The sequence below is a fragment of the Dromiciops gliroides genome, chromosome 3 (assembly GCF_019393635.1).
Source record: "Dromiciops gliroides isolate mDroGli1 chromosome 3, mDroGli1.pri, whole genome shotgun sequence".
Taxonomy (NCBI): domain Eukaryota; kingdom Metazoa; phylum Chordata; class Mammalia; order Microbiotheria; family Microbiotheriidae; genus Dromiciops; species Dromiciops gliroides.
This window is the reverse complement of record NC_057863.1, coordinates 629,872,267-629,897,930: the sequence shown is the minus strand read 5'-3', so window position 1 is coordinate 629,897,930 and position 25,664 is coordinate 629,872,267. Positions and strand designations below refer to the sequence as shown.

General features: G+C 43.9%; 1 protein-coding gene across 3 annotated transcripts in view; it reads right to left on the bottom strand.

Annotated features, from left to right (window-relative positions):
* The window catches only part of ACOT7 (acyl-CoA thioesterase 7), a 166,636-nt gene that overhangs the window by 64,650 nt on the left and 76,322 nt on the right, over positions 1–25,664 (bottom strand). For 2 of the 3 annotated variants that reach the window (XM_043998764.1, XM_043998763.1), the window contains exons 4-7: positions 18,996–19,087; positions 11,875–11,989; positions 7,010–7,024; positions 4,393–4,479 (exon numbers count right to left, since the gene is read on the bottom strand). In XM_043998764.1, the coding sequence (XP_043854699.1) occupies positions 4,393–4,479; positions 7,010–7,024; positions 11,875–11,989; positions 18,996–19,087 (309 nt within the window). The remainder of the gene's footprint in view (positions 1–4,392; positions 4,480–7,009; positions 7,025–11,874; positions 11,990–18,995; positions 19,088–25,664) is intronic. The other variant, XM_043998765.1, reaches the window with a different exon arrangement.

Genomic DNA, 25,664 nt, shown 5'->3' with positions numbered 1-25,664 from the left:
TATTCTTCTCACCAATGCAATGGTACAGAAGAGTTCCAGGGAACTCATGATAGAAGAGGATCTCCAAATCCAAGAAAAAAAAAGAAAGAAAGAACTGTGGAGTATAGATGCTGATTGAACCATATTATTTCTTTTGTTTTGGGTGCTGTTGTTTTTTTTTTCTATTTTGAGGTTTTGCATCACTGCTCTGATTCTTTCTCTTGTAACAGGATTAATGCAGAAATAGGATTAATGTTATTATGTGTGTATATATATATATATATATATATAACCTATATCAGATTACCTGCTGTCTAGGGGAGGGGGGGAGGGAGAAAAATCTGAAATTGGAAAGCTTGTATAAACAAAAGTTGAGAACTATCTTTACATGTAACGGGGAAAAAAAATTAATTAAAAAAAAAAAAGAGCCCTTTCTTGGTGACTTGAATTGAATCCAGTCCATTCAGGGTCAGAGGTACACAAGAAGAGTGCCCACACGGGATGCCCAGGAAAATGGTTTCAGAAAATGTCTCTAAGGAAACTTTGGGAGGATGGAGGAGAAACTTGGGTCTCCTGTATTGCCCTGGGCTCCCCCACTTCCTATTCCCCTACATGAACCTCCACCCCCATTTTCAGTCTCTTGGCTTTGTGCGTATGTCATACTTAAAAGAGGAAGAAAAGGAAAATTCTAAACATCCCCCTGCAGGGGTGGACAGGGTAGTACAGGACTGGCCTCCCTGACCACCAAGCTTCCCTATACTTTCATTATTCCAAGTCAGTTATTTAAACGTAAAGGAAAAAGAGAAGGGAAGGAAGTAAAGGTATGCAGACCCATAGACCTAGAAAGAAGTTTCTAGATCAGATCACAAAGCTGGAAGATCAATACAATCCTAGACTGGTTATAGGCATGGAGATGAGGGACTGGAGCCACTCCTTTTTTGAGAACAAAGCTGCTATTGTCATTTAAATTCATACCTACAGGTTTGGGGTTTTTAATATTCTTTTCCCAAAGGGTCTTTTATGGTGTAATTAAAAGAGGATAACAGCTAGATAATAAAGGGTAACTATAGCAACCAAATTCTCAACCCCACCCACCAACCCCCAGCTGCACAAAGGGCCCAGAAGGTTGCTTACTTAAGTTCTCTCCTCCTGGGAAGATAACAAGAGCTATCACCACTGGGAAACATGCTGTACTTTAAAGCGGGGAGCTCACTAGTCCTTCTGGTTCCCATTGAAAGTTTTTCCTATACAAGATATTTCCACTGTCATCAGAGCAGGATATATAGGCACCAATAGGTTTAAAAATGAAGAGCCCATGTTGAAGAGGCTCCCCCGGAGGCTGGTGATGCCCAGGGGGCCTCTGGCTCACCCAGGGAGGGCCCACCCCACAACTTGCTCTTGTCAGTCTCTTTGTGGCTCAGTGAGCAAGCAAATGTGTGTTTCCAATTGAATGTTTTGGCTGGTGCTCTTACCACCAACCGAGCATAGGGAGTGACTCAGATTGCCTTTCCAGAACTGCTCGCCCCTTGTGCAGGGGTACCAGCATGAATCCAGCACACAAAGCAACGCGTGCTCTCTAAAATGGGGACAGGAGCTCTTTGTTGCCAAATGGAAACTAATCTCAGCAGAGACAGGGCATCTTAAAGCTTCTTTGCAGCCAGAAGGGGGAGGGGAACCACTTCAGGGACCAAGTAAAGATATGGCAACCTCCACAACTAGTCTGTCTCCATCTCTCTCTCTCTCTCTCTCTCTCTCTCTCTCTCTCTCTCTCTCTCTCTCTCTCTCTCTCTCTCACACACACACACACACACACACACACACACACACACACACACACACACACACACACACTCGAAAAATCCATTAACTTAAGTCAAGAAAGACCTGGTAGGGGCAACTAGGTGGCGCAGTGGATACAGCACCGGCCCTGGAGTCAGGAGGAGCCTGAGTTCAAATCCGGCCTCAGACACTTAACACTTACTAGCTGTGTGACCCTGGGCAAGTCACTCAACCCCAACTGCCTCACCAAAAAAAAAAAAAAAAAAAAAAAAAAAGACCTGGCATCTTTTGCAAATACAGAGACTGAAATAAAAGGCATCAGGGTCCTCTTCTGGTGGTTCCCCGGTGTGGAAGGGGGTCCTGGCATCTCAAAGCCTGTGATAACAGGAGCTTTTCAGACAGCTCTAGTACCCATGGGAAGTGGCGGCAGGCTACCATGATGAGGCTGAAGCCTGACTGCATCTTCATCGTCCAAGGAGCAGCCTAGCTAAGGCAGCTCTCCAAGACTACTCCCAGAGGTTGGAATCTCACCAGTATCCAGTGTACACACAGATCCTTGGAACACTGAGGCACAATTGAAAACCCAGGGGAAGACTTCTAGTCCAAGTGCCACATGGATCTGATCATTTGGAGATGTTCCCACACTGACCCTCAGATTCAACCCAGAGTGATGCAAGAGAGGAGGAAAGGCTGACTTCTTTGGAGCGAATCTCAAACAATGGGGCAGCAGAGGCGGGAGGCAATGAAGACCAAATGAAAGCCAGGACACAGAAGCTTAGCCTGGGTAATCTTCACAACAGAGAGATCCTCCTGCTCCATTTTCATTCTGCTCCCACTGAGCCCAAAGATTAGGGTATACAGAGGGGAGATAAGAAGGGGAGCCCAGGGCACTACAGGGGACCCAAGTTTCTCCTCCATCCTCCCAAAGTTTTCTTAGAGACATTTTCTGAAACCATTATCCTGGGAATCCTGTGTGGGCAATCATCGTGTTTACCTTTGACCCTGACTGGGCTGGATTCAATTCAGGTCCCCAAGAAAGGGCTCTTAAACCCTCCTTGTTTAGCTCCTTGGGGCCACTGGACTTAAATCTATGATTTCCAACCCCTCAGACTCATGCTTAGGCACTACATCTCTGCAGGTTTTGTCAGGCACCCTCCAGGTTAGGCCTAAACAAGTCTCTCAGGATCAGGAACAAGCAATCTGTCAGATTCACACATCGTAGGCAGGGGTTTTTGAAGCAAAGGTAAATAGCACCGAATTTATGAATAAAGACTGAATTAAGAACCATTTCGCTTGATTTCTTTTACTTCTATGAACGGCATCTAGTGAATTACAGCTCTGTAAAAGTCTTGATACAAATTATTTCAGATCCTGTATCTGTTGACAGTTCTTTATAGGAAAATGCAAGAAAATTACAGCTTTCAATTATTCTCAATATGGTATTCATTTCATTTACTAGCTCCTGGTGAGAGCCTGGATACCAGAGTAGATGACTGGGTTTGGTTAAAAAAAAAAATTAATGGGCAAAAATTTTCAGAAATTGCAGGCACAAAACCTCCATGAAAATAGAGGCAAATGACGCATTCTAAAGCTGCTGCGTAAACACTTCCTAAACAAACATGGGCAAAATGCGCTTGTGGCCATTGAGCCTCAGTGAATGCATCACAGACCATGCTCTCAGACTTCTATGGAAAATTCTGAAATAGTTCTATACCTGCTTGAAACTCTGATGGGCCTTTTAATCCTCTTAGTCCCTGAATGCCGGCAGCCCAGAGGCCGGAATGCCCTTTGGATCAAAGGAGGCAAGCAAAAAAGGGCTACATTGAGGTGAAAACTTCCAAATACTAGGTGCAATAAGAGGCTTACTCTAGCATGGAAGTTTCCATTTAAACATCAGAAACCCAGGCACACCGAGGGCACGTGTCTCTTCTCAAGAACCTATTTCCATGGCAAATCAGCATCAGGTGGTGGCACTTCCTCTGATCATCTAGAGGAACGAAGCCTAATATCCCTACTCACAGGAGCACACAAAGACTGCAGGGGTGGCAGCTAGTGAACGGGGCCCTACAACCCTCTGGGGAAAGTGCATGGATACAAGGCCCAGGCTCTTCATGATACCAATGGACAGATGAGACATCAGGTTAGTAAGCTCACAGTACAAGGGCACACAGCCTGTGATTGGCAGAACCAATCTAGAACCCCCTCCTAAATGGTTAATTTTCCCTGTCTAGGCTGTTTTGCCTGCTGCTCAGTGCTGGCAAGCCTATTTAGAGAGCTTAATCTCTTTCAATTAGCTGTCTCCCTTTTTCCAGTTTTTTTACATGTTACTCTTAGCATCAGCATTTGAAACCTTGTCCTCTGACTAAGAGTAAACAAGAAACTATACGCAGCTAAATCAATAAAGGGCATTTAAAGGTACATTGTGATGCATTCGTCCAGCCGACTTCCATTTCCAATTTTTAAAGCCAGGAACCAACTGCATTTCAGGCATTTATTATGCAACCTCTTAAAGTTTAAATTTGTACTTCATTAAACACAAGAGCCTAAATTGGGTCACACTGCAGTACAGTTTCCTGAGGGATATTACCAAGAAACAACAGAATGGAAAAACAGCAGCAGCAGCCATTTCCATACCTCCGTGCACAAAGCCGTGGAGAGTGCAATCCGATGGTCCCACCAGATGGATCAAGGTGGACTGGCTGTAGCTGACGGTATATGGCTCTGGAATGAAAAAATAAGATCAAGATTAGTTCATGGCACATCTGCTTCCATAGCAGTCTTCACTAAGTTTCTTGGTTTTTGTTTTTTTTTTGCAGGGCAATGAGGGTTAAGTGACTTGCCCAGGGTCACACAGCTAGTAAGTGTCATGTGTCTGAGGTTGGATTTGAACTCAGGTCCTCCTGAATCTAGGGCCAGTGTTCTATCCACTGTGTGTTAAGGGCTAAAATTCTAGCTAGTCTGTCTAAAATATCTAATGAGTGGTCGCCAATAAATTATAAGCTTTAGCAAGAGTTAGACTTTTAAGCATTTATTAAGGAAAAGAAGAATTTGGTAAAGAGAGAGAGAAAGGCCTAGATTCCTATCTATTAAAGGGAGAGCACATTTCTAGCTCCGCTCTCCACCAGAGTCCAAAGGCAAGAGCGCGAGACTGAGCGCCAGTCTCTTCCTTCCTCCTCCCACTAGCCCGCGTCACTTCCTGACTCCTGGTCTTGCCCTCAAAGACCTTCCCTTCATGGGCAGAACTCTTCTACAGTAAGTATCCAGCAGGTGGCGTCATTCCAATCGTTACATGTGCCACCAGCTGCCCCCTTCACTGAGTTTCTTAAACCAAATGAACAGAATCCCCCAACATCCTAACAATACCAAGCCTGAATGTCTGGGTGTTATTGAAGAGGGCAGGCTACAGTTATTCCGAGTATTTCTGCATGGAAAAGTATCATTTCAAAACAGGCTCAGGGGTCTTTGAAGAATGGATGAGACTCCTGCCAGTAAAATACAGAAAATGAAAAGGGAGAAATCCATTGGTAGCTAACGGTAAGGCCAGCGTTGGGCTTTTAACAATGCTAAGACGATCCGGGCGACAGCTTCTTTGGAACAACGGGCAGGCACTTGGCCTGGTCTTCCTGCCTGGGCTGCTGTGGAGTCCACTGTTCCCAGAGGATCTCCTTGCACCAGGTCCTTTCTGTCCCTCAAAGGATACTCCAGGATATCTAACTCTCCAAGGAGCAGGGCAAATGCCTTGAGGCTCTAAATGGTGCTAACCATATGCCTGCAAGGGATGGAAACCATTCAGATAAAACCCATCTAGCTTTCAGGATCCTGGCTCAAATGGAAATGAAGTGGTATCTTCAGAGTCCTCTGACTGAGGATTTGGTACCTGGCTGTGATAATACCAACCAGGCAACTTTTAAAAAATGTATACTGAAACTTGCCCATCTGACAGCGGTTAGATGCAAGAAAGCGGGGCTTCAGTGATGTAGAAATAGGGTCCTGCATCACCAAGGGTGTGTTCTCATTCATCCCGCAGATGATGTGGACCCCAAGAAATCTGGTAGAACCAGCAAGGCTTTATGTTATGTGGCCCTCAGAGTAATTTCCAAACCGTGAAAGGGTCTCCTTGCCAAGGATACTAAGAACATAAATGCACCACGTGGAGCATGGGGGAAAGGGACTTTATCTATTTATTCTAAAACTCCAGGGAATCACATTCCTTTCCAAAGTCAGAGCTTTAAAGGGTCTTGAGATTAAAATTCTAAGTGGAAGTTGAAAGCGCTGCATGTGTGTGTGCTTGAGCCTTCATGGGTGCATGAGAGGAAAGGGTAAGACAAGGAGTGAATATCTGCTCTCCACACACCCTGAAAATCTTAGGCAGAGCTATACCTGAACAACAGCCCAAGTGGGGCTCCCATCGATGCTGCAGTTGGTAAACGGGTCTCATTGCTTTAAAAGGACCACTTTGTTTTTCCCCCATCAGTCACAGAAGCCCGAGAGTGACTGAGATATTGTTCCAAGACCACCTCACCTCAGCCCCATTGACTTTCCCTTGCTTCGCAGCTGTCATTTATTTAGTACTTTCCTTATTTGAGTTTTGGCCAGAATTTTAAGGCATCAGAGCATTCCAGGAGCAAGACCTTGTAGGAGAGTGTTTTTGGCACCATCAACACATCCAATGGGGACCATTAGGGGGGTGTGCTGCTGCTACAGTGAGATGCTAAAGCTCAGGGAGAGAGCTAGCTACTGAGCTGTGATCCTGAGAGCTTGGGGCAGTGATTTCCAATGTGGGAGCCATCAATGTGCAAACAAAGGGTTCTCAAAACCCACAGTCACAACAACACAGAGTGAGGGGCCTAAAGGAAAGTTCTACAACAGCTGTCAAAGGCTCCAAGGAGCCAGCAGAGGCTTCTTTACCATGGATGTGGCTGGCTTTAATCTCCTCTCTCCTTCCTGTATGAATTTCACTCTACAGAAGAAACTTACCATTTGACAACTTAAACATTCCTGTTTCCCCGCCAAACACGTCACAGCACATTTAACAGCAGCTTAACATCTGTATACCAGAGCGCCATGCTATCACCTGACACTGAAGCCTACAGAGAGCCAGCCACCTGGCCCAGGGGACACAGGGAAAGACATGAGCAAAGAAAGGCACTGATGGGCTCTCTCTTACAGACAGACAGACGGACAGACACACACCATCCACACGCCATTCCTGAACACCATGACATCAACCCCTCTCCAAGAGGATGCTTACCTTTAGTCTGCCTATCTGTGGAGCAGGCGGATAGAAAACAGAAAAGGCATTGAAACCAACAAATGCTACCATCTGTTTTGTGCTCTGTTCAAACAGCCCTGGAAGAAAGCTCACTTTGCAGTGCCACATATTCCAAATCTACTGCTCTGGCTCATTCTAACAAGTGCTTGATCAACCAAGAGAGCAACATCTTGACAAAAAAAAAGCTTCTGAACCTATTTAATTTGAAAATGGGTTTTTTAAAAAAAAACCCACTCAGCTGAGGCTTTGAAACTGTAAAGCCTTGTTTCATCAGGACTCATTTAATCAAAAGGGAGGTAATCTAAAATGCAATTCCCATGCCAACTAGATGTGTCACCACTGCTCTTTTTAAAAGGGTTAATTAAGGTTTAAACCAAACCCCGGCCATTTCAGTTTCTTCTTTTGATAATTAACTATGTGTTCTATTCAGAGACTCCCAAATTTTAAAGTGAAGAAATGCAGAGCCACTGATGATGGGCTTTCCCAGAGGAAAAGAGCTGACCCCCTTCCATAGTCACCGGTCACTGATCACCTACCATATGAAAAGTAACAAGGGGGCAGGGGAGAAATATGTTCAGTATTTTGTGTTTCTGAAGGAAACCAAGAGAATTAAATTAAATTCTAGGGTGATAAGGACAGCTCAAAGGGATCTCCAACATCTCTTTCACTTTATAGCTGAGAGAGGCTCCCGACTTGCCTTTGGTCACATAGGTGTTAAGTATCAAAGGCCAGATTTGAATCCAAGTCCTCTATCCTGACTAAATGAGCAGCTCTTCTCCTGAGTGATGTCTAATCTTTGGAGTAACCGCTCCTAAAGAAGCACCAAGGATGTGAAACTAATCTAGGAGAAGAAGGGAGAGCTAAGTTGGGGGGAGTCTAGAAATGCAAAGGCTAACTTAGAACAGTTCTCCAGCACATGCAAGGCAATTATACTGATGAGAAAAGCCAAGGCCGAACGCCGGAATTAGATTAGGGAGGATTTCAGGAAGAACTACAGCCTTCCGGGGTAAGCCCTAACAATAGGGCAGGCAGGTTAATCCAAGCTTTCTTCTCTGAGCCGGTGAGAAAATAGGACAGGTACTAATAGGGCAGGCTTACTTAGTTGAGTGGGGTTCTGCCTAGATGCAGGGAATGAACTCTCTCTAGCTGGAAATGACTTCCAATGAGCAGCACAGTAGTGGCTGGGGCAAGTCTGAAAGTGGAGGGAACAATCAACATGCCAACATTTTATCATCAACATTTTAACAGAAAAGGTCTCGATGGTAAAAACCAATTCATTTTGCATCCTATTACTCACAGAGAGGAGACTTTATATGAACCCCAAGATGCTCCAAACAAACATTTAGTCAGATATCACATGGGTTTAATAAAGCTCACATTTGTAGTCAAGAAGCCTGAGATTCCCCCAAATCCTTGAGGTAATTCTATTTTTCCCCTTGACTGAAGTGTAACGAAGAAGGAATAAGGTCAACTGTTTCTGAAACTCAGGCTGTCTGTAGAGAGGCCTCAAAGACTAACTACAACTGAGATCATGCTCTGTCCTCCAAATCTGAAGGGGCTTCAGGGGACAGGGTAAAGAAGAAAGTGCATTAGAAACATGAAAAGAGAATTTTTTAAAATATTGAATAGTTCATCATTTTGAACTAGTACTGCATTCTCTTAATGCGCTTTCATACTCTAGGGGCAGAAGGCATGGTACTAAATGTGTCTGATACAAAGCAAAGACCTGCCCTGTTCTAGTCCATCTCTGTTGCATGGAGGTGATCCAGTCTTCTCTCCGGCTAAGCCTCATGGCAGTATCAGCACTAACAGGCCTTAGCCACGCCAGGCTACAAAGGCTTGGAGGGCAGATCTGGAGATGGATCAGAGAGGTCCTGGACCTGGATCAGAGGTCCAAGGACCGTCTTAACTAACTTAGGAAAGGCTTGTTGGCAATGGTCACAGACTGAAGAATTCTTTCAGATTCTACAGTGGCTCTTACAGACTTTAGGCCAGGTTATAAGCAGATGGTAAGCTGTATCAATGGAGGAAGTACACACAGTGATGAAACTGCAGAGGCTTTAAGCCTAAAGATGTCCTATCACCCCCTTCTAGATTGGGAAGATTTTTGAGAGGAAAGGTGATATTTCTCTTTATGGCCCTGTTGGTGCCCTGCAAACATAGGCTAAATCAAAATGTGCTGGGTGAAACTGAAAAGGTATTGCATGCTTTTCATATCTTTACCACCATCACCCCCACCCCCAAACAGAATCATTTTTATTAAGATTGTCATATATCATCACTGGCCTTGAAACAAAAGAAATTTACCTTAAAGATTCAGTAAGTATATCTTTTAAAGATATTCACAGTACATACATTGTTCCTACTCTCTAACTCCCTCCCACCCAGACCAAGCCATAGTTCCACACCAATAAAGACACATTCAACTCACCCAACCTATGCCAAGAAAGAAAGGTTTCTGGCTTATGCCAGTCAGATGGTGGCCCTTAAGGCTATGTCTCAAGACCCAATTACAGGAGAATATTACCCAGCTTGTCTATATGTTGGTTCTTCTCCAACCTCATCCTTCTTGGGAAAGAAAATCAGAAGCCCTGATAGTAAGTGGGAGCAAACAAAGTAGGCAAAACCAAAATTTCCATAAGAAAAATATCGGAAAGTTAAAATGTGAAAGATGGATCCTACTAGATCACAGAAAGGGAAGGGTTATAACAGGAAATTCATCTAAATATCTCAAAAAACAAAATGCCACCTCTAAGTGACAAAGTAAAAGTGCAACAACAGAGTCTCATGCATATATTTTTGGACATGGAATTTATTTCACTTAGCTATGTATATTTGTTACAAGGGTTTGTTTGTTTTTATTGTTGTTTTTTGCAGGGCAATGAGGGTTAAGTGACTTGCCCAGGGTCACACAGCTAGTAAGTGTCAAGTGTCTGAGGCCAGATTTGAACTCAGGTCCTCCTGAATCCAGGGCCAGTGCTTTATCCACTGTGCCACCTAACTGCCCCCTCTGGTTGTTTTTTTTTTTTTTTGATGGAGGAGGGGGGAGGGAAGGATATATGTGCTAGTTAATTTTTCAAAAAAGAAAAAAAATATCATGCACCCTATTTTCAATCAGGCATCACTGAGAAAATACTAGATGGTTCTTAGAATATGGGAAAAAGTATAATAAAAATATGAAAGAATGCAAACAGATTGATAATCATGAGCAAATTTGGCTCCCCAGAATAATTAACACCAAGTCACAGCCAACCTCGTGCTTTTCAAAGTGTGCTCTACAACATCATCATTCATCAGATGACAAGGTCTACCCTTTTTGTTTCTGATAGGAATTAATAATCTACTTAGGAATGTTAAGGGCCAGACCTGTGACATTATTTGGTAAGGAGAGGGAGCCAATGAGGAACCCCTTCTCCAGTGTAAATAGTGCCTCTTCTGAAACTTAGGCTCAGAGAACTGCCATTTGAGAGGCCGAGTGCCTTGCACATGGTCCACAAAGTAGGCAGACAAGAAGAGAGACAAGCCCAGGTCTGTGAGCTCGCTCCCCTCTATGGCCTACACCACTCTTCCTATGAGGAAGGGTATATTTAAAGAGCTCTGTTGGGGGGGGGGGGGGGGAACACTACCCTCGTCATACTTCACTAACATCAACAGCAATTTTCAATTAACATTAACCTACAGGCTGTTTTCTTAACTTGGAAAGCAGAGCAGGTGTAGTGAGTGAGCAATGGTCTGCACTCCAGCAACATTAACTTCAGACCAAGAGATCTGAAGAATGCTTGTCTTACTCAAAAATGAAGTAAAAAGTACAAGTAACAGTCATGTCAGAGAAATCCACAAAAGTAAAAATCTGGGCAAAGACACAGATGAGCTCCAATTCTCCTTAAGATAATCTTGTTTTTCAAAAAAAAATTGTATTCTTCAAAAGCCAATGATCATGCGTACAATCATTATCAGGGAATCGCCCATTTAAAAGAAACTTGAGATAAACATCCTTTCATAAAATGAAGAGGCCCTCTGTAATATGAATAACTACCCCTAATTAATCTACTCTTTACATCTGGATTTGGGTACACTTGGTTTGCTTTCCAAGGCCACACCTATGCACACAAAAAAGAATGAAATCCTAAGAAGAAATATGTGTAACAGGTGATGTGGAATCATTCACAGAACATAAGTAGTTACTCTATACAAAAGAGAAGGCATTTCCAGAGGAAACACAAAAGTCCTGCTGCTGGTTTGTTTGTAAATTTGGGGTTGGTCAAAAAAGATGAGCAAAGAAAACAACTGGAGAGAGATGGGGCAATAAAGGGAAAAGAAACCAAACTCTGACTCAACCAACAGGGAATATGCAATGCTTTTCTCATGACTGGATCCTTACCAAGTATTCTTTCTAAGGTTATGCTCTCAGAAAGCTGGGGCCGTGGCTGTGCTCTGTCATCTAGCACAATCCCCCATAATGCAATGTTGTGCCCCGTAAGCACTTGGATGGCTGCTGAGCGCCTCCTGTGTGGCCCGGCCCCAGCAATCTCTCACTGAACCCTTCCTGCCACAGCTTAAGTTAATACTCTTTACTGAGATGCTGGGAGTGGGGAGGGGAGGGGAGGGGAGGGGAGGGGAGGCTCTACTCTGAGAGGTCTAACAGGGTGCAGATGGCGTGACACCCAAACAGGGCTCCTCCTTAGCCCATGGAGCAGGCAGCTTGGCCCTTTTCTAGGAAGGCAGTGAAGTGAGCAATGCAAATGGCCCGACCCAAGACAATTAACTGAATAAATGGCTATTTCTCTACGTAACTAGATTAGCAGCATCTAAAGGAATAACTGCCACAAGCTGCCGCCTCTTACCTGGGTTAAGAGAAGGCTGCATGACATCCCCATTCTTCCACTTGGTCTCCATGCGTTCCAGCTTTTGAGCTTCATATCTCTTCCTGCCCTCCTCTTCTTGTTCCTTTCGGGCGTACTGAGGAAAGCCACAAGACACACACAGGTCACCTGCTTGGCTTCAAGGCAACTGCCTTGGGTGCTCATGCCTGGGCGGCCCTCCTAAGCCAGCATCTAATGGCTTACCCCGGGGCTTCTGAACCAAGGAGTGAAAATCTACAATTAATAACATCTTCTCATGAAAACTGAGCCCCGTAGCTTTGCTTTCTCTCTCTTGTTTCCAGAGCACTCTCAAGCTCCTTTCTACTAATCCTTTCATTGGCCACACTGGGAAGCCATGCCCTTCTCTCTCCTTGGCGGTCCACTTCCACCCCCTCCAAGAACTTCCCTGTCATCCCTGAGTCATAGGCACTTGACTCCACTTCAACAGGCCTCCTAGGGTTCTGACCCCAAATCAGCTTCTCTCTTGGGGCTGACAAGAGACATCATTTTCTTAGCTTAATTTTTTCACCTTTTAAATGTTTGAATTTCTATAAAAAATGAAGCTTCCAAAGCTGCTGCACCACTTCAAGGAGTCTGTTGCTCTTCCCAGTCTATGTGATGCAAACACACACTTAAAAATGGAAGAAACCAACAGCATTATAGAAAAATGGCAGCAGTTATATTGAAAGTCATTACCAAAAAGGTTGTGAACAAAATAAGAGAGGTGAGGAAGATGCCCCGTTTCTTTTTTTAAAAATAGTATTTTTTCATTTTTTCCAATTATATGTAAAGATAGTTTTCTTTTTCTTTTTTAAAAAGTAATAAACATTTTTATTTATAGTTTTGAGTTCCAATTTTTATCCCTCCTTCCCTCCCTCCCGTGGCCCTCTCCCTGGGGGACAAGCAATCACATATGGGTTATACATGTATGATTATGTAAAACATTACCACGTTAGTCACTTCGTACAAGAAAACTTGAATAAAAGAAAAAAATTCAAGAAAGTGAAAAATAGTATGCTACATTCTGTGTTCCATCGATATCAGTTTTTTCTTTGGAGATGGGTGGTATGTTTCATTAATAGTCCTTTGGGATTGTCTTGGATCATTGTATTGTTGAGAATAGCCAAATCATTCACGGTTCTTTGCCAAACAATATTGCTGTCTCTGTACACAAAATATTCTCTTGGTTCTGCTCACTTCACTATATACCCGTTCAAACAAGTCTTTCCAGGCCTTTCTGAAATCATCCTGCTTGTCATCTCTTATAGCACAATAATATTCCATCACCATCATTTACCAAAGTTTGTTTAGCCATTCCCCAATTGATGGGTATTCCTTTGATTTCCAATTTAAAGACAGTTTTCAACATACATTTTTTGTAAGATTGAGTTCTGGGGCAGCTAGGTGGCGCAGTGGATAAAGCACCAGCCCTGGATTCAGGAGGACCTGAGTTCAAATCCGGCCTAAGACACTTGACACTTACTAGCTGTGTGACCCTGGGCAAGTCACTTAACCCCCATTGCCCCGCAAAAAAAAAAAAAAAAAGATTGAGTTCCACATTGTTGTTCTTCCCTCCCAAAGCCATAAAGCAATCTGATAGAGCTTATACAATACAATCATGTTAAACACATTTCCACATTAGTTATGTTGTGAGAGAAGATTCAGATCAAGAGGGGAAAAAAATCACAAGAAAGAAACAACAACAAAAGTGAAAATAAGTAATATGTTTCCATCTACATTTAGACTCCGTAGTTCTTTTTCTGGATGTGAAGAGCATTTTCCATCATGAGTCTTCTGGCATTGTCATTGTATTGCTGAGAAGGACTGTGTCTATCACAGTCGATCATCATCCAATGTTGTTGATACTGTGTACAATGTTCTCTTAGTTCTAATCATTTCACTCAGCATCAGTTCATGTAAGTCTTTCCAGGTTTTTCTGAAATCTGCCTGCTCATCATTTCTTTCAGCATGATAGTATTCCATTACATTCATATACCACAACTTGTTCAGCCATTCCCCAGCGTATGGGAAGATGCCCCATTTCTGAAGTCTGTGAGTCCATTTGCAGTACTATTCTAAGTGGGGTGCCCATTCCATCATCTGTTCAAATGCTATCTATGTCGGGGCAGAGGAATAGGAGATCCCATTTCTATTGTAAAAGCTTAGGTCCAAGAACAATTAGCTAGCCTTCATCACTTGCCACCTAAAACAGATTTCCCTGTCCCCTCTGCACCCGGGGCTTCCTTTCCCCCACTCTTCTGCCCACATTGCAGCTGTACCCCATAAGCCCTCCATAAACCAGAATTGTTCTGAAGACTGAGGTGCTAGCCTGGATGCTTCAGCTCCAACCTGCCCCAATCAGTCTTTCACCTCGGGACAATGCATTCCAGGGGGCTTTTTAGAATTCCACTCAAAAGCCTGCAATCTCAATTTTCCTGCTGATGGTAGGTTCTTACAAGGCCTTTTGGTCCGGGTTTTGTTTTGGTTTTTTACACTGACTGAGCACCAATTTGTGGTTAATTATCCATTATCTTGAGTTTGAGAACACTCTCTAACGAGTGAGGCAGAAGCTGAAGGGCTCAAAAGGGGAAAAGCCACAAGAGTGAGTGTTTTACCATGGCCAACTAAACCTTTCCTCCATCAATCAGATAAACCAATTGTTTCACTAATGTTCCACAGAAAAAAGGTTACTGCTGTGAGAGCAGAATTGGTGTTGTGTCCATCCAGGAAAACCGGTGACTAAACGGAAAGCCTCCCTAGAAATGTTTGTTTAGGAGAAGAAAAAAGCCAACCTGCCTTAGGAAGGGATGAAAAACAAAATCTGTTGTTGAGCATCCTCAGAAACGTCTCCCTTCTACCGTAACCCAAGAATAACAACAGCTGGTATGCATTCATATATGGCCTCCCAACAAGCCAAGGAGGGAAGCTCAGTAATTATCCCCATCTTACAGAGAAAGAACCTGAGGCTCAGAGAAAGTCACAAAATCGCTCAAGTACCAAAAGCAAGATCTCTGCCTGATTCCCAGTGAGTCCAATCCTCTCTCCAAAAGGCCACAGTGCTTCTGGAAACCAGCTTCACTGGAATTAGCATATAGAATCAGACGCTAAGGAAAGAAACTTAGTGGTCATCTAGCCCAGCCCACACTAGACAGGAATCCTTGCTCTAGCAGACCTGAAAATTGGGTCTGCACTCTCCACTTTCCACTTAAAGACCCCAAAATAGGTGCCACTCACCTCCTAAAGCACACCATTCCCCTTTGGAATGGCTCCAATTACTAGAAAGGTTTTCCTAGCATCAATCCTAGATTTGTATCTTTGTGATTTCCATTCCACTGCTCCTGATTCTCTCTGTGGCCAAAAACAAGTCCACTCCCTCTTTCCTCTGACAGATGGCAGGTGCCCGACACCCCTCAATCCAACCCCATGACCCTGAAGTCTTTTCCAGATTAAACGTGCCTGGTTCCTTGAACTGATTTTTATATCGCAGGACAGAGAATGCTCAGGGCATATAAAGTACTCTAAGGTGTTTTGAAAATTATATAGGTCAAATCAAAAGAACAAATATTCTTAACTACTGAGCTGCCAAGTCACATTAACTCCTGTTAGAGTCAAACTAAAGAAATCTGAGGTGAATCCAATTACCCTCACCTCAAATTGACTTTCAGAACATTTGTTAAAAAACCAAAGTCCTTCTATCCTAAATGATCCGATATAAAATCCTTTCTCTGCCACTCAAAGTCCTTCATAACCACAACTCCCCTCCCTTTCCACTCTTCCTATACCTTACACCCCGCCCCTGCTACATATTCTGCAATCCAGAGCCACCAGCCTCCCTGAGCCTCCCTGCTAGGCCTCTTACAAGAGTCCATCTCCTGGTACAGTGGGATAAAGCACCAGCCCTGGATTCAGGAGGACCTGAGTTCAAATCCAGCCTCAGACACTTGACACTTACTAGCTGTGTGACCCTGGGCAAGTCACTTAACCCCAATTGCCACACACACACACACACACACACACACACACACACACACAAAAGAGTCCATCTCCTGGCTCCAGGCATGTTCCCTGGCTGACCCCATGCCTGGACTGTCCTGCCTCCCTCAAGTTCCAGCTGAAATCCCACCTTCAACAGGAAGCTATCACCAATCCCCTGAACTCTGTTGATTACTTCCAATGTATACTGTATATAGTTTATTGTCCACAAGTTGTTCACATGTCTCCCCCATTAGACGACTGTGAGCTCCTTGAAGGCAGGGATTATCTTTGTAGCATTTCTTTGTATCCCCACTTAGCACAGTGCCAGGTACACAATGGGTGTCTAATAAATGTTTGTTTTTTGTCCTTCATTTTCCAAGAGGACCAATGAATTGATTTAAGTGAGGCAGGAAGAGAGTATCCATCATGACCAAAGCTAAAGGAAGAATTTCTCTCATCACGTCCTCAGAATACTGGCCTATTGAGACCCATTTAAAAAGGGAATGCTTCCATTTCAAATGCACCTGTAGGTTCTACCCAAGACTTCACAGGTGTGGAGGAGTTCAATAAATAGTAACGAAAGAACAAGCTTCCAGATCCAAGTCTTCTTTTCCATCTGGAGCTTTCCCTACTTACAATCTGAGGGATGGTTTAAAATACACTCCTCTAAAAAGGGCAAAGTTGATATTTATGTCGTATCAAGCCCAGCTAAACAATACGAGTAAAAGACTTCCTGTTTGCTCCTCTGTGCAGTGGGAGGAAGAATGCTAATTAGCGGCAGAAGGTGGGGAGGGGGAGGTTGAAAGCGTGGCCTGCCACATCCCCCAAGAGCCATGGCTCTGTGCCATCTGGAACAGAAGATGGGCCCAATCCAAGCGCCCACATTCCCCACCTCCTCTCTTTCCCCTCCCTCCCCAAGGTTGTAAAAGGGGCTCTGAGGAATGTCCTCAAAACGTGAGCACATTCTGCCCAAGGAACTCCTTTGGAGGATGGACGCCCCACCATCTGGGTTTGAATCCCACCTCTGCCCCTGGTAACTAACTGTGATCTTGGGTGACGTATTCTCCGGCCTCAGATTCCTTGGAATGTATAATGAGGGTGCTAGAGTAGAGCTTGTCAAGGTCCCTTTCAGCCCTAAAAATGAAATCATGAAGGCTTAAGAGAGGGGACAGACAGGATTTCTGTAGTTTTAAGCCTTTCAAAACAAATAATTGGTAGTTAAATAAGTATCTGCATCACAGGCTGTATGACTGCTTTAAAGAGGGATAAGCAGCCAGGAAAAAATACTCCAGTTGCTTCACATTGATACTCTATCCAGACCTTGGAGTCCAGTCCATCATCCTAGGGAAGTCCCAGCCGATGCACAGTAACCACTTGCTTGTCACTTTTCCTATTGGTCTCCTGGACCGCTGAAAGATGAAGTCACTTCTCTGTGGCTCCAAGGTCAACAGCTATCAGAGACAACACCTGAACCCTGAATATTCCCCGTCACAGCAAACACAGAGAGACACTCCTGCCTGCTGCCAATTTCAAGTTAAAATGAAGAAATCAGCATCATCTAACTTACTCCCATGGCTTAGCTGTTAGTTTTCTGAAATCTCACTGACACCTTTTGTTTTCATGTGTCTTCATTTCTCAATATAGACCCTCCCCCACACCCCTGTGAGAAAGAAGAAAAAGAGAGAGAACAACTCAACAAAAACACATGGCAAGTGACTGCTGGCTTTCAGGAAGTGTTCTCTCCATGTGAAGCCCCAGGGCTGTGACCCACAGGAAAGGCCCCGGGCGGGAGTGCCAGTAAACTCCTGGATGCCCTCCGCATCCCTGGGAGCTAAAGCAAGAGGGATGGATGCCTGGAGGGAAGAGAGGGCCTTAGCCCCCTGCCCAAAGGCATCCAACAAGCAAGTGGAAAAGCCTGAACTAGAACCCATGTCTCCTGAATCCCAGGCCAACGCCGTTTCCAGCACAGTGTGCTGCTGCTACTCTCTCAAGGGGTTAGTGATCTCTCCTCTCTCCTTCATTCTTCACATTTAGGGCCCTGGATGGAGCGTATCACTACAAGGCTCAGATCACTGCTCCCAACTCATTTCACAATACTGATGTGCAGTCACCCTGGCTTTTTATAAAGAGGGACGCACTGTTCCCAAGACCCAGAGGGGGCCTCAGTAGCTGGGCTCATGTCACCTTGAGAAATACAACCTGGCCCGTGCCTGATGACTTGAGGGCACAGGGCCCTGGCTTTGCTTAGGGGCATGCATCATCTTAGCAGACTGATGGAAAGAGAGAAGAAAACTACTCATCTATGTTCACAAAATGAGCAACAATATGCTAGGTGGTTGGGAAAGCATTTACATATGTTATCTCATTTGTTCCTCTAAACAACCCTCCGAGGTAGGTACTATTACTATCCTCATTTGGATAAGGACACTGAGGCAAATGGAGGTGAAGTGACTTGCCCAGGGTCACCCAGCTAGTAAGTGTCTGAAGCAGGATTTGAACTCAGGTCTTCCTGACTCAAAGTCTAGGGCTAGACGTGTGCACCGTGCCACCTTGCTGCCTAACCTACAGTGGGATCTCATCCTAGAATGGAGGTGGCCCTGGGCTCTTGAATTATCTCTTGGGTCATCTCTGGCAAGCTGAGACCCCCACTCTGTGAGAAAGGCTCCCAGTGCCCATCTGCAATAGACAAGGTGCCTCCTACCTATGCTGAGGGGCCAGCTCCTCACCAGTTTAGCTTCTAGGGATGAATTTTTAAGCCACATACAACCCACTGAATGGCTGTAATCTGAATCTTGGGGAGGTGCCCACACTGGTGACATCAAGAGCAACCTATTGCCATTATCTCCTCCAAGCATTTCCCTGAAGCAAGCTCAGCAGAGACACACAGATCCTGGTGAGGGTCTGGGGCAGAGCATGAACAAAGGCCGGCTATATCAAAGAATGCTACACACTCCTGAGACTGTTGGAGACCCTGCTTACCCACATGAACCAGATACAGCTGCTGGTGCAGCTAACATGCTGCTCAGTTAAATGAAGGGGGGGGGCGCCCCCGCCCCCATCAGTGTGAGCTCAGGGGGCTTAGCTGCTCCATGTCTTGTGAGAGGGAAACAAAGCAAATGACATCTTACCACCAAAGGAGGGACTTCGAGCACTTTATCCACATTCTTCAGTGACAGGGGCACGTACCAGAGTGCTGCCTTATTGGTCACTCTTCTAGCACCTTAGGAAAAGGAAGATGACATATAAAGATCAGACAGTTAATTCTGGGGACAGGGAAGGGAATGAACATTTATTAAGCATAGTCACTGGCAGGCACTGTGATAAGCACTTTATTAATATGACCTCAATTGATTCCCACAATGACTGTGGGAGGAAGGCACTATTACTAGCCCCATTTTACAGTTGAGGAAATTGAGGCAACAGAAGTTAAATGACTTGCCCAGCATCATACAGCTAGGAAGTATCTACTCAGGGCTTCCTAACTCCAGGCCCAGTGCTCTATTTACTACACCACCTAGCTGCCTCCAAAAGATGGCACGCTGGGTAGAAAAGGGGCGTGTGTGTACATATATGCATGTGTGTGTATATCGTATGGATTGGAATGACGCCACTTGCTGGAGACTTACTGTAGGAAAGTTCCGCCATGAGGAGAAGGCGCCTGAGGGCAAGACATATGGCTTTTCTTTGGCATCAGGAAGTGACATTTGCTTGTGGAGGAAGAGGGAGTGAGGCTGGAGCTCTCGCTCTTTTTTCACCAGGACTCTAGTGGAGAGTGGAGCGAGAAATGCACTCTCCCTTTAATAGATAGATGAATCTAGGCCTCTCTCTCTCTATTCATCAAATTCTTATTCTCCTTAATAAATGCTTAAAAGTCTAAACTCTTGCTAAAGCTTATAATTTATTGGCAACCACTCATCAGATATTTTAAACAGACTAGCTAGAATTTTAGCCCCTTCCAATATATAAACACACATATCCATATTCAGAAATTAATGTTAAAAACAAAACACACCCATAAAAATAAGATAATTTTTCTTTAAAAATACTGCCTAGAAATAGCTCAGATCAAAAGGGTCAGACTTCCAAAGTCCTATCGTTTCAGAGCCCAAGTTTGCTTACTTTCTCATAGGAAAGACACATGGCTTGTGTGCTATCCTGCCACACAATCATTTCTGGGCAACCCCCCCCCCCCCCGGGGAGAAGGCGGCGGCATTGTTCTCAGCTGCTATTTTTGCAGGAATGCAGTTCAATTATTAAAATATTCCCAAAGTCTCTGCTGAGAATTTCCCAACAACGCTGCAGCTCAATGCACTGGGGCTCAGTGGGAAGCGGAGCAAGGGGCTCTGTGGAAGCCCTGTGCCCTGGTGGAGGCCTTCTCAGGGAAGACCTTGTGGGGAAGACGAAGGGTGAGGCAGTGACTGTCATCATCAGACTAGACTCATGTCTCCACCAACAGATTACAGATACAGATTACAAGACACCTTGCTGAAGCACTTTATATAACAAGGCTGAAACACAGGATGCCTCTTGACAGATTGCTTCTCCCTCTCTTCCCCCTGCCTCTCCTAGTCTAAACATTGCCAAAGGGAAACCATCAATCGCCCATCAGGCTCAAAGACAGAAGAGACAGGTTTACATATTACACATACTATGAAATAAATAGACATGTGTAAAATAGAGGCAGTGCGGCATAGTGGCTAGAGGGCTGGGCTCAGGATTGGGAGGACCCTGGGTTCACGTTCTGCCTCTGACACAGGTTGGCCCCACGTGTGACCCTGGGTCAATTCCCGACCTCTCTGTGCTCCAAGTGAGCCTCTAAGACTACCAAGAATGTTCTCTCCTGGTCCCTGGCAGCTCGCCATTCATTCAATTCAAATCCAATTGTGTCATCTGTCAGCACCATTTTGGAATTATAGGCAACAAATGTGGAAAATATTTGACTGAGAAGGAGTATATGAAGTTTTTAAAAAGGTGTCAATCTGCATCAAGGAAGCTTGAAGTTGCTTGAAGTCCATAAAAAAAATCATATTTCGGGGTTGTTGTTGTTTTAGTTTTTCAGGGCAATGGGGGTTAAGTGACTTGCCCAGGGTCACACAGTTAATAAGTGTCAAGTGTCTGAGGCTGGATTTGAACTCAGGTCCTCCTGAATCCAGAGCCAATGCTTTATCCACTGTGCCACCTAGCTGCCCCACCAAAAATACTGTGAGTTTTTTAAAATCCTCTCCCCCACCCCACCCCAAACACTTGTAAATGGATAGAGGAGTAAGTGAAGTGGTAAGTTCTCGTGAACAGCTAAGGCTGTTGTATGTGACCACTCTCTGCACAAAAACAGATAGATATGCCTGCTTGAAAGCTAAAACAGTTGGCTTGGGATGCTCAGACACGCCTCTTCCCATGGCCAGGACAGACTCTGAGGAATATTGCCATTTTACAAAGCAGGAAAAAAGCACTAGTACACTAAACCAATTACACACAAAATTATAGATATGTCGAAACATCATCATCAAAGCCCCATTCCCTCCACCCCAGGAACTTCCTCAAAGTAGGAAATGTCACGTTGAAAACTTGAATTTGCAGGCAGGTTCCTGCAGGCCCCAATTCTACTGTCAGACTTCTTGGAGAGACCAGAGAGATAGGAAGATGGCAGCTAACTGTGCCTTTGAGTGATGTGTCACAATATGCAAAACTCCCACAGGGGACAACGTGCCAAGGGGGAGAGGACAGCTGGTATTGAGGGAGACATGTCTCTATGACTTCAGGATATCTTTGCAAGCAGCCATGTGTCCACTAGCCCAGGGAGAGTCACAATTAGACCAAGTGCATCTCCTCAGGATATAACCTGTAATGGCAAACCCTGAGGGGGGCTGGCCACCAGGGAGAAACGTTTGCTTTAGGTAGGTCCAGTGTGCAGCAGAACAGGAAAGGTAACCATAATACACAGGGAGATGAAAAAAAAAAATCCCGGACCCTCCAGTGTGTAGGCCTCCAGGACCACCTCTAGCTTGTTCCACCAAGCTGATCAAAAGCTTTTCCCCATCCATTTCTTGGACTAAACACAGCCCCCAACAAGCTGAGTCTCAGCTGCAAAACGAGAAAGAGGCCCATGAGAAGAGCAGGCAGCCAGGGCTCCCTGGGGACCAGCAGCCCACTTCTAGCATCCTAGTCCATCAGCCACTCAACTTGAACCCAATGGTGTGATTTTCAGAAAGTGCCATCACTGGTTGAGAACCACTGTACAGATGAACAAAAAGGACAAATATTTCCACTGTATTTTGACTTGAGGGTGAATGTGACAAGCTGCTTTGGGGAATAAAGCTTTACTATTTGACTTGGCTAACACTTTCCTGACAAGCCAGTTCCTGTAGCAACTGGGAATGGACCTTTTCTAGGGAGAAGTGAGCCACAAGCACCAAATGATGAAAAGCACAGTTTACTTACGGTCACTCAATGAAAACATCAAAAGACAACTCCATTTCTGAAAAGATTCTTTTTTAAAATCTCACAGCCACCATAGCTATTGTCTCCTGATCACTAACACATTAGTTTAATACTTTGGCACTCTTAATAGATGAAGAACATTCTCAATAGTCCAGATTTCCCAAGCTGTCTCACTCAGGGCGATTATACTCAGGGGGTTTCTGACTGGAAAGAAGGTATGGCTTATGAAGCCGGGACTCTACTAATAGGAGGCACATGGGATAAGGGTCTTCCCTTTACATTATTTTCATAAAATGTATACAAAGAACATGTACCTTCATTGGAAAAAGAAAGGAAACTATTTCAAAGAAAATATGCAAAAACATTTGCACAGCTTCTGTAATTGAACCAGAGCTTTAATTTTTTTTAAAAAAAAGCCATTCCTGTCAAATGAAAATTAGTCAATTAATAGGAATTTACAAGTACCTACTCCATCTGGGCCCAGCCCTATGGTATGTGCTATGGAAGGGATACAGAAGTGTAAGATGCCACCAAGATTGAAAGGGAAGTGACTTAGCAAAAATTGCTACAGACACTAATTTCTAACACCATGCCTAGAGTAATTGACCCCTTTCCTCCTCTACTAAGTTGACAAAGATACTGTTTGGGAAGTAAAATGTTATTTACCTTACATTCTGCTTTAATTAAATGTCTTTTGCTCTGATTTCATGAACCATCTGGTATGTTCATGCAAAGAGTCATTAATGGGGGCTTAGGGCTGTGAATGTGAATGGATGCTGACTCAAAACAGAATTGGGAAGCAGCCAGGGGATCCCAGAGTCACATGGGGAATATAAATACATAAAGGATCATGTTTTACTGCTTTACTTTAAAGTTATAGCAGTACACATATACATCTTCCCCCCACCCCCCACAAAAAAAAAACACGTCAAAATTTTTAAAAGAGTAAGATAACGTATGCCCTCAAAGAAGTTATTTTTAAACTGAGATGTATACACAACAAACAATACAAGGACAACACAAGATAATTTATAATCATGTGCCAAACTGTATGGCTTAGGCAATAAATGCTAGCAAAATTCAACAGGCTCCCCTGGAAGAGATCACTATTAGTTGGAATAGGAGACAAGGCTCTGTAGGAACCCTCTAGGCCTTGAAAGACAGATAGGAGATGGAGAGAGGTCATTACCTTCTTAACTCTTTTTACTACCAATCATTAGCATCTTCAAGTGGAAAGTGGAGAGGGCTAGATCTGGAATCTGAGGATTTGAAACTGGCCTGTCCCTCCCTCAATCACTATGTGACCCTGGACAAGTGACTTTGGCTCTCTGGGTTTTCATTCCTCATCTGCAAAGGAGGGAGTGAAGCTAGATGATGTCCACACCTCTCTGCGATCATGAAAATAACTACCAGTGCCAAGCTTTTTACAACATAAAAAATGCTTTCTATACAGCCTCTCGTTTGAGCCTTACAACATCCCTATGAGCCAGGTATTGTTTTTACCCATTTTAAAGATGAAGAAATGGAAACTCCATGGTCCCTCAGATGGTAGATTCAGGAGCCAAGAGTGGCTCCTAGTCTAGTGCACCTTAGATGATGTGCACACCACAACACTAGGTCATAGGTATACAACGTAGGTATGAGGTATGAGCTGCATCTCAAAGAAGATAAAATGAACAAGTTTGATTACATAAAACTAACAGGGTTTTACACAAATAAAATCAATGCAATTAAAATTAGAAGGGAAATATTCAACTGGAAAAAATCTGTGCAGTAAGTTTTAGGATAAGGTCCCATATCCAAGATAAATAATGAACTGATTTAAATGTAATAGTGATTCCCCAATAAATAAATGGCCAAAGAACACAAACAAGCAGTTTTCAGAGAAAGAAACCCAAGCTATCTGCAGACATGGAAAAATTCTCCAAATCACTAATGTTTAAAGAAATGCACAATAAGGGGGGCAGCTAGGTGGCACAGTGCATAAAACATTGGTCCTGGATTCAGGAGGACGTGAGTTCAAATCCTGCCTCAGACACTCGGCACTTACTAGCTGTGTGACCTTGAGCAAGTCACTTAACAAAGAAAGACACCATAATGCAATATTTCAGAACCATCCAATTGGCAAAGATGATGGAAAAGAAAAATGATGACTGTTGGAGAGGCTGCAGGAAAACTGATATTATGATGCATGGTTGGTGGAATGCATGGTTGGTGGAGCTAGGAATTGATCTCATTGTTCAGGAGAATAATTTGGAACTGTATCCCTCCCAACCCCCAAAGCACTAAATTGTGCATAATCTTTGACTTAGTGATACCCTGACTAGATCTACACTCTAAAGAGATATTTTTAATTGGGGGGGGGGAGAGAAAGAGAAATATATATATATGCACATTATATACATACACGTGAAAATATTTATAGCACTCTTTTTATTGTGCTAAAGAAATGGAAACTGAGTGGGTGACCATCAATTGGGGAATGGCTGAACAATTTATGTTAACCACCTATCTCCTGACAGAGAGGTGACGGACTCAGGGTAGAGACAGACTTTTTTAGGGGGAATATGACTGATTCAAGGATTGACTACACCTATTTGTAAAAGGAGTTTTATGTTCCTTTCCTTTTCAGTGGGGAGTAGGAGGGAAAGAAGATAGAAAGGGTGGAATGTGCAAAGTAGAACAGGACAGGATTATACATGAAACCACAAATGCCTGTTGTGTGAAACTTGAGGTTTTTTTTTTAAAGAAAAAATTTGGTTAAATTCAGAACAAAAAATAAAAAATAAATTTTCCTAGATATTTAAATGCTTATTATGTACCAAACTAGGCACTAGGGATCCAACATCACCAGTGCTTACATGCTAGTGGGGAAACACAACACACAAAAGGGAATTAGAAAGGAGAATAGGAGAATCAAAATGTTGCAGGCAGAGAGGATTCTGCTTTCTTTTTTCTTTTTTTTGTAAGGCAATGAGGGTTAAGTGACTTGCCCAATGTCACACAGCTAATAAGTGTCAAGTGTCTGAGGTCGCATTTGAATTCAGGTCTGGGGCAGCTAGGTGGTGCAGTGGATAGAGCACCGGCCCTGGAGTCAGGAGGACCCGAGTTCAAATCTGGTCTCAGACGCTTGACACTTACTAGCTGCGTGACCTTGGGCAAGTCACTTAACCCCAATTGCCTCACCAAAAAAAGAAAAGAAGAATCAGAACAAAAGGGAAAAACCTCAAAAAAAGAAAAGAAAAGAAAAGAAAGAACTCAGGTCCTCCTGAATCCAGAGCCGGTGCTTTATCCACTGTGCCACCTAGTGGCCCCTTAGGCAGAGAGGATTCTGGGCAAAGGAAAAGAGGGCAATTGAG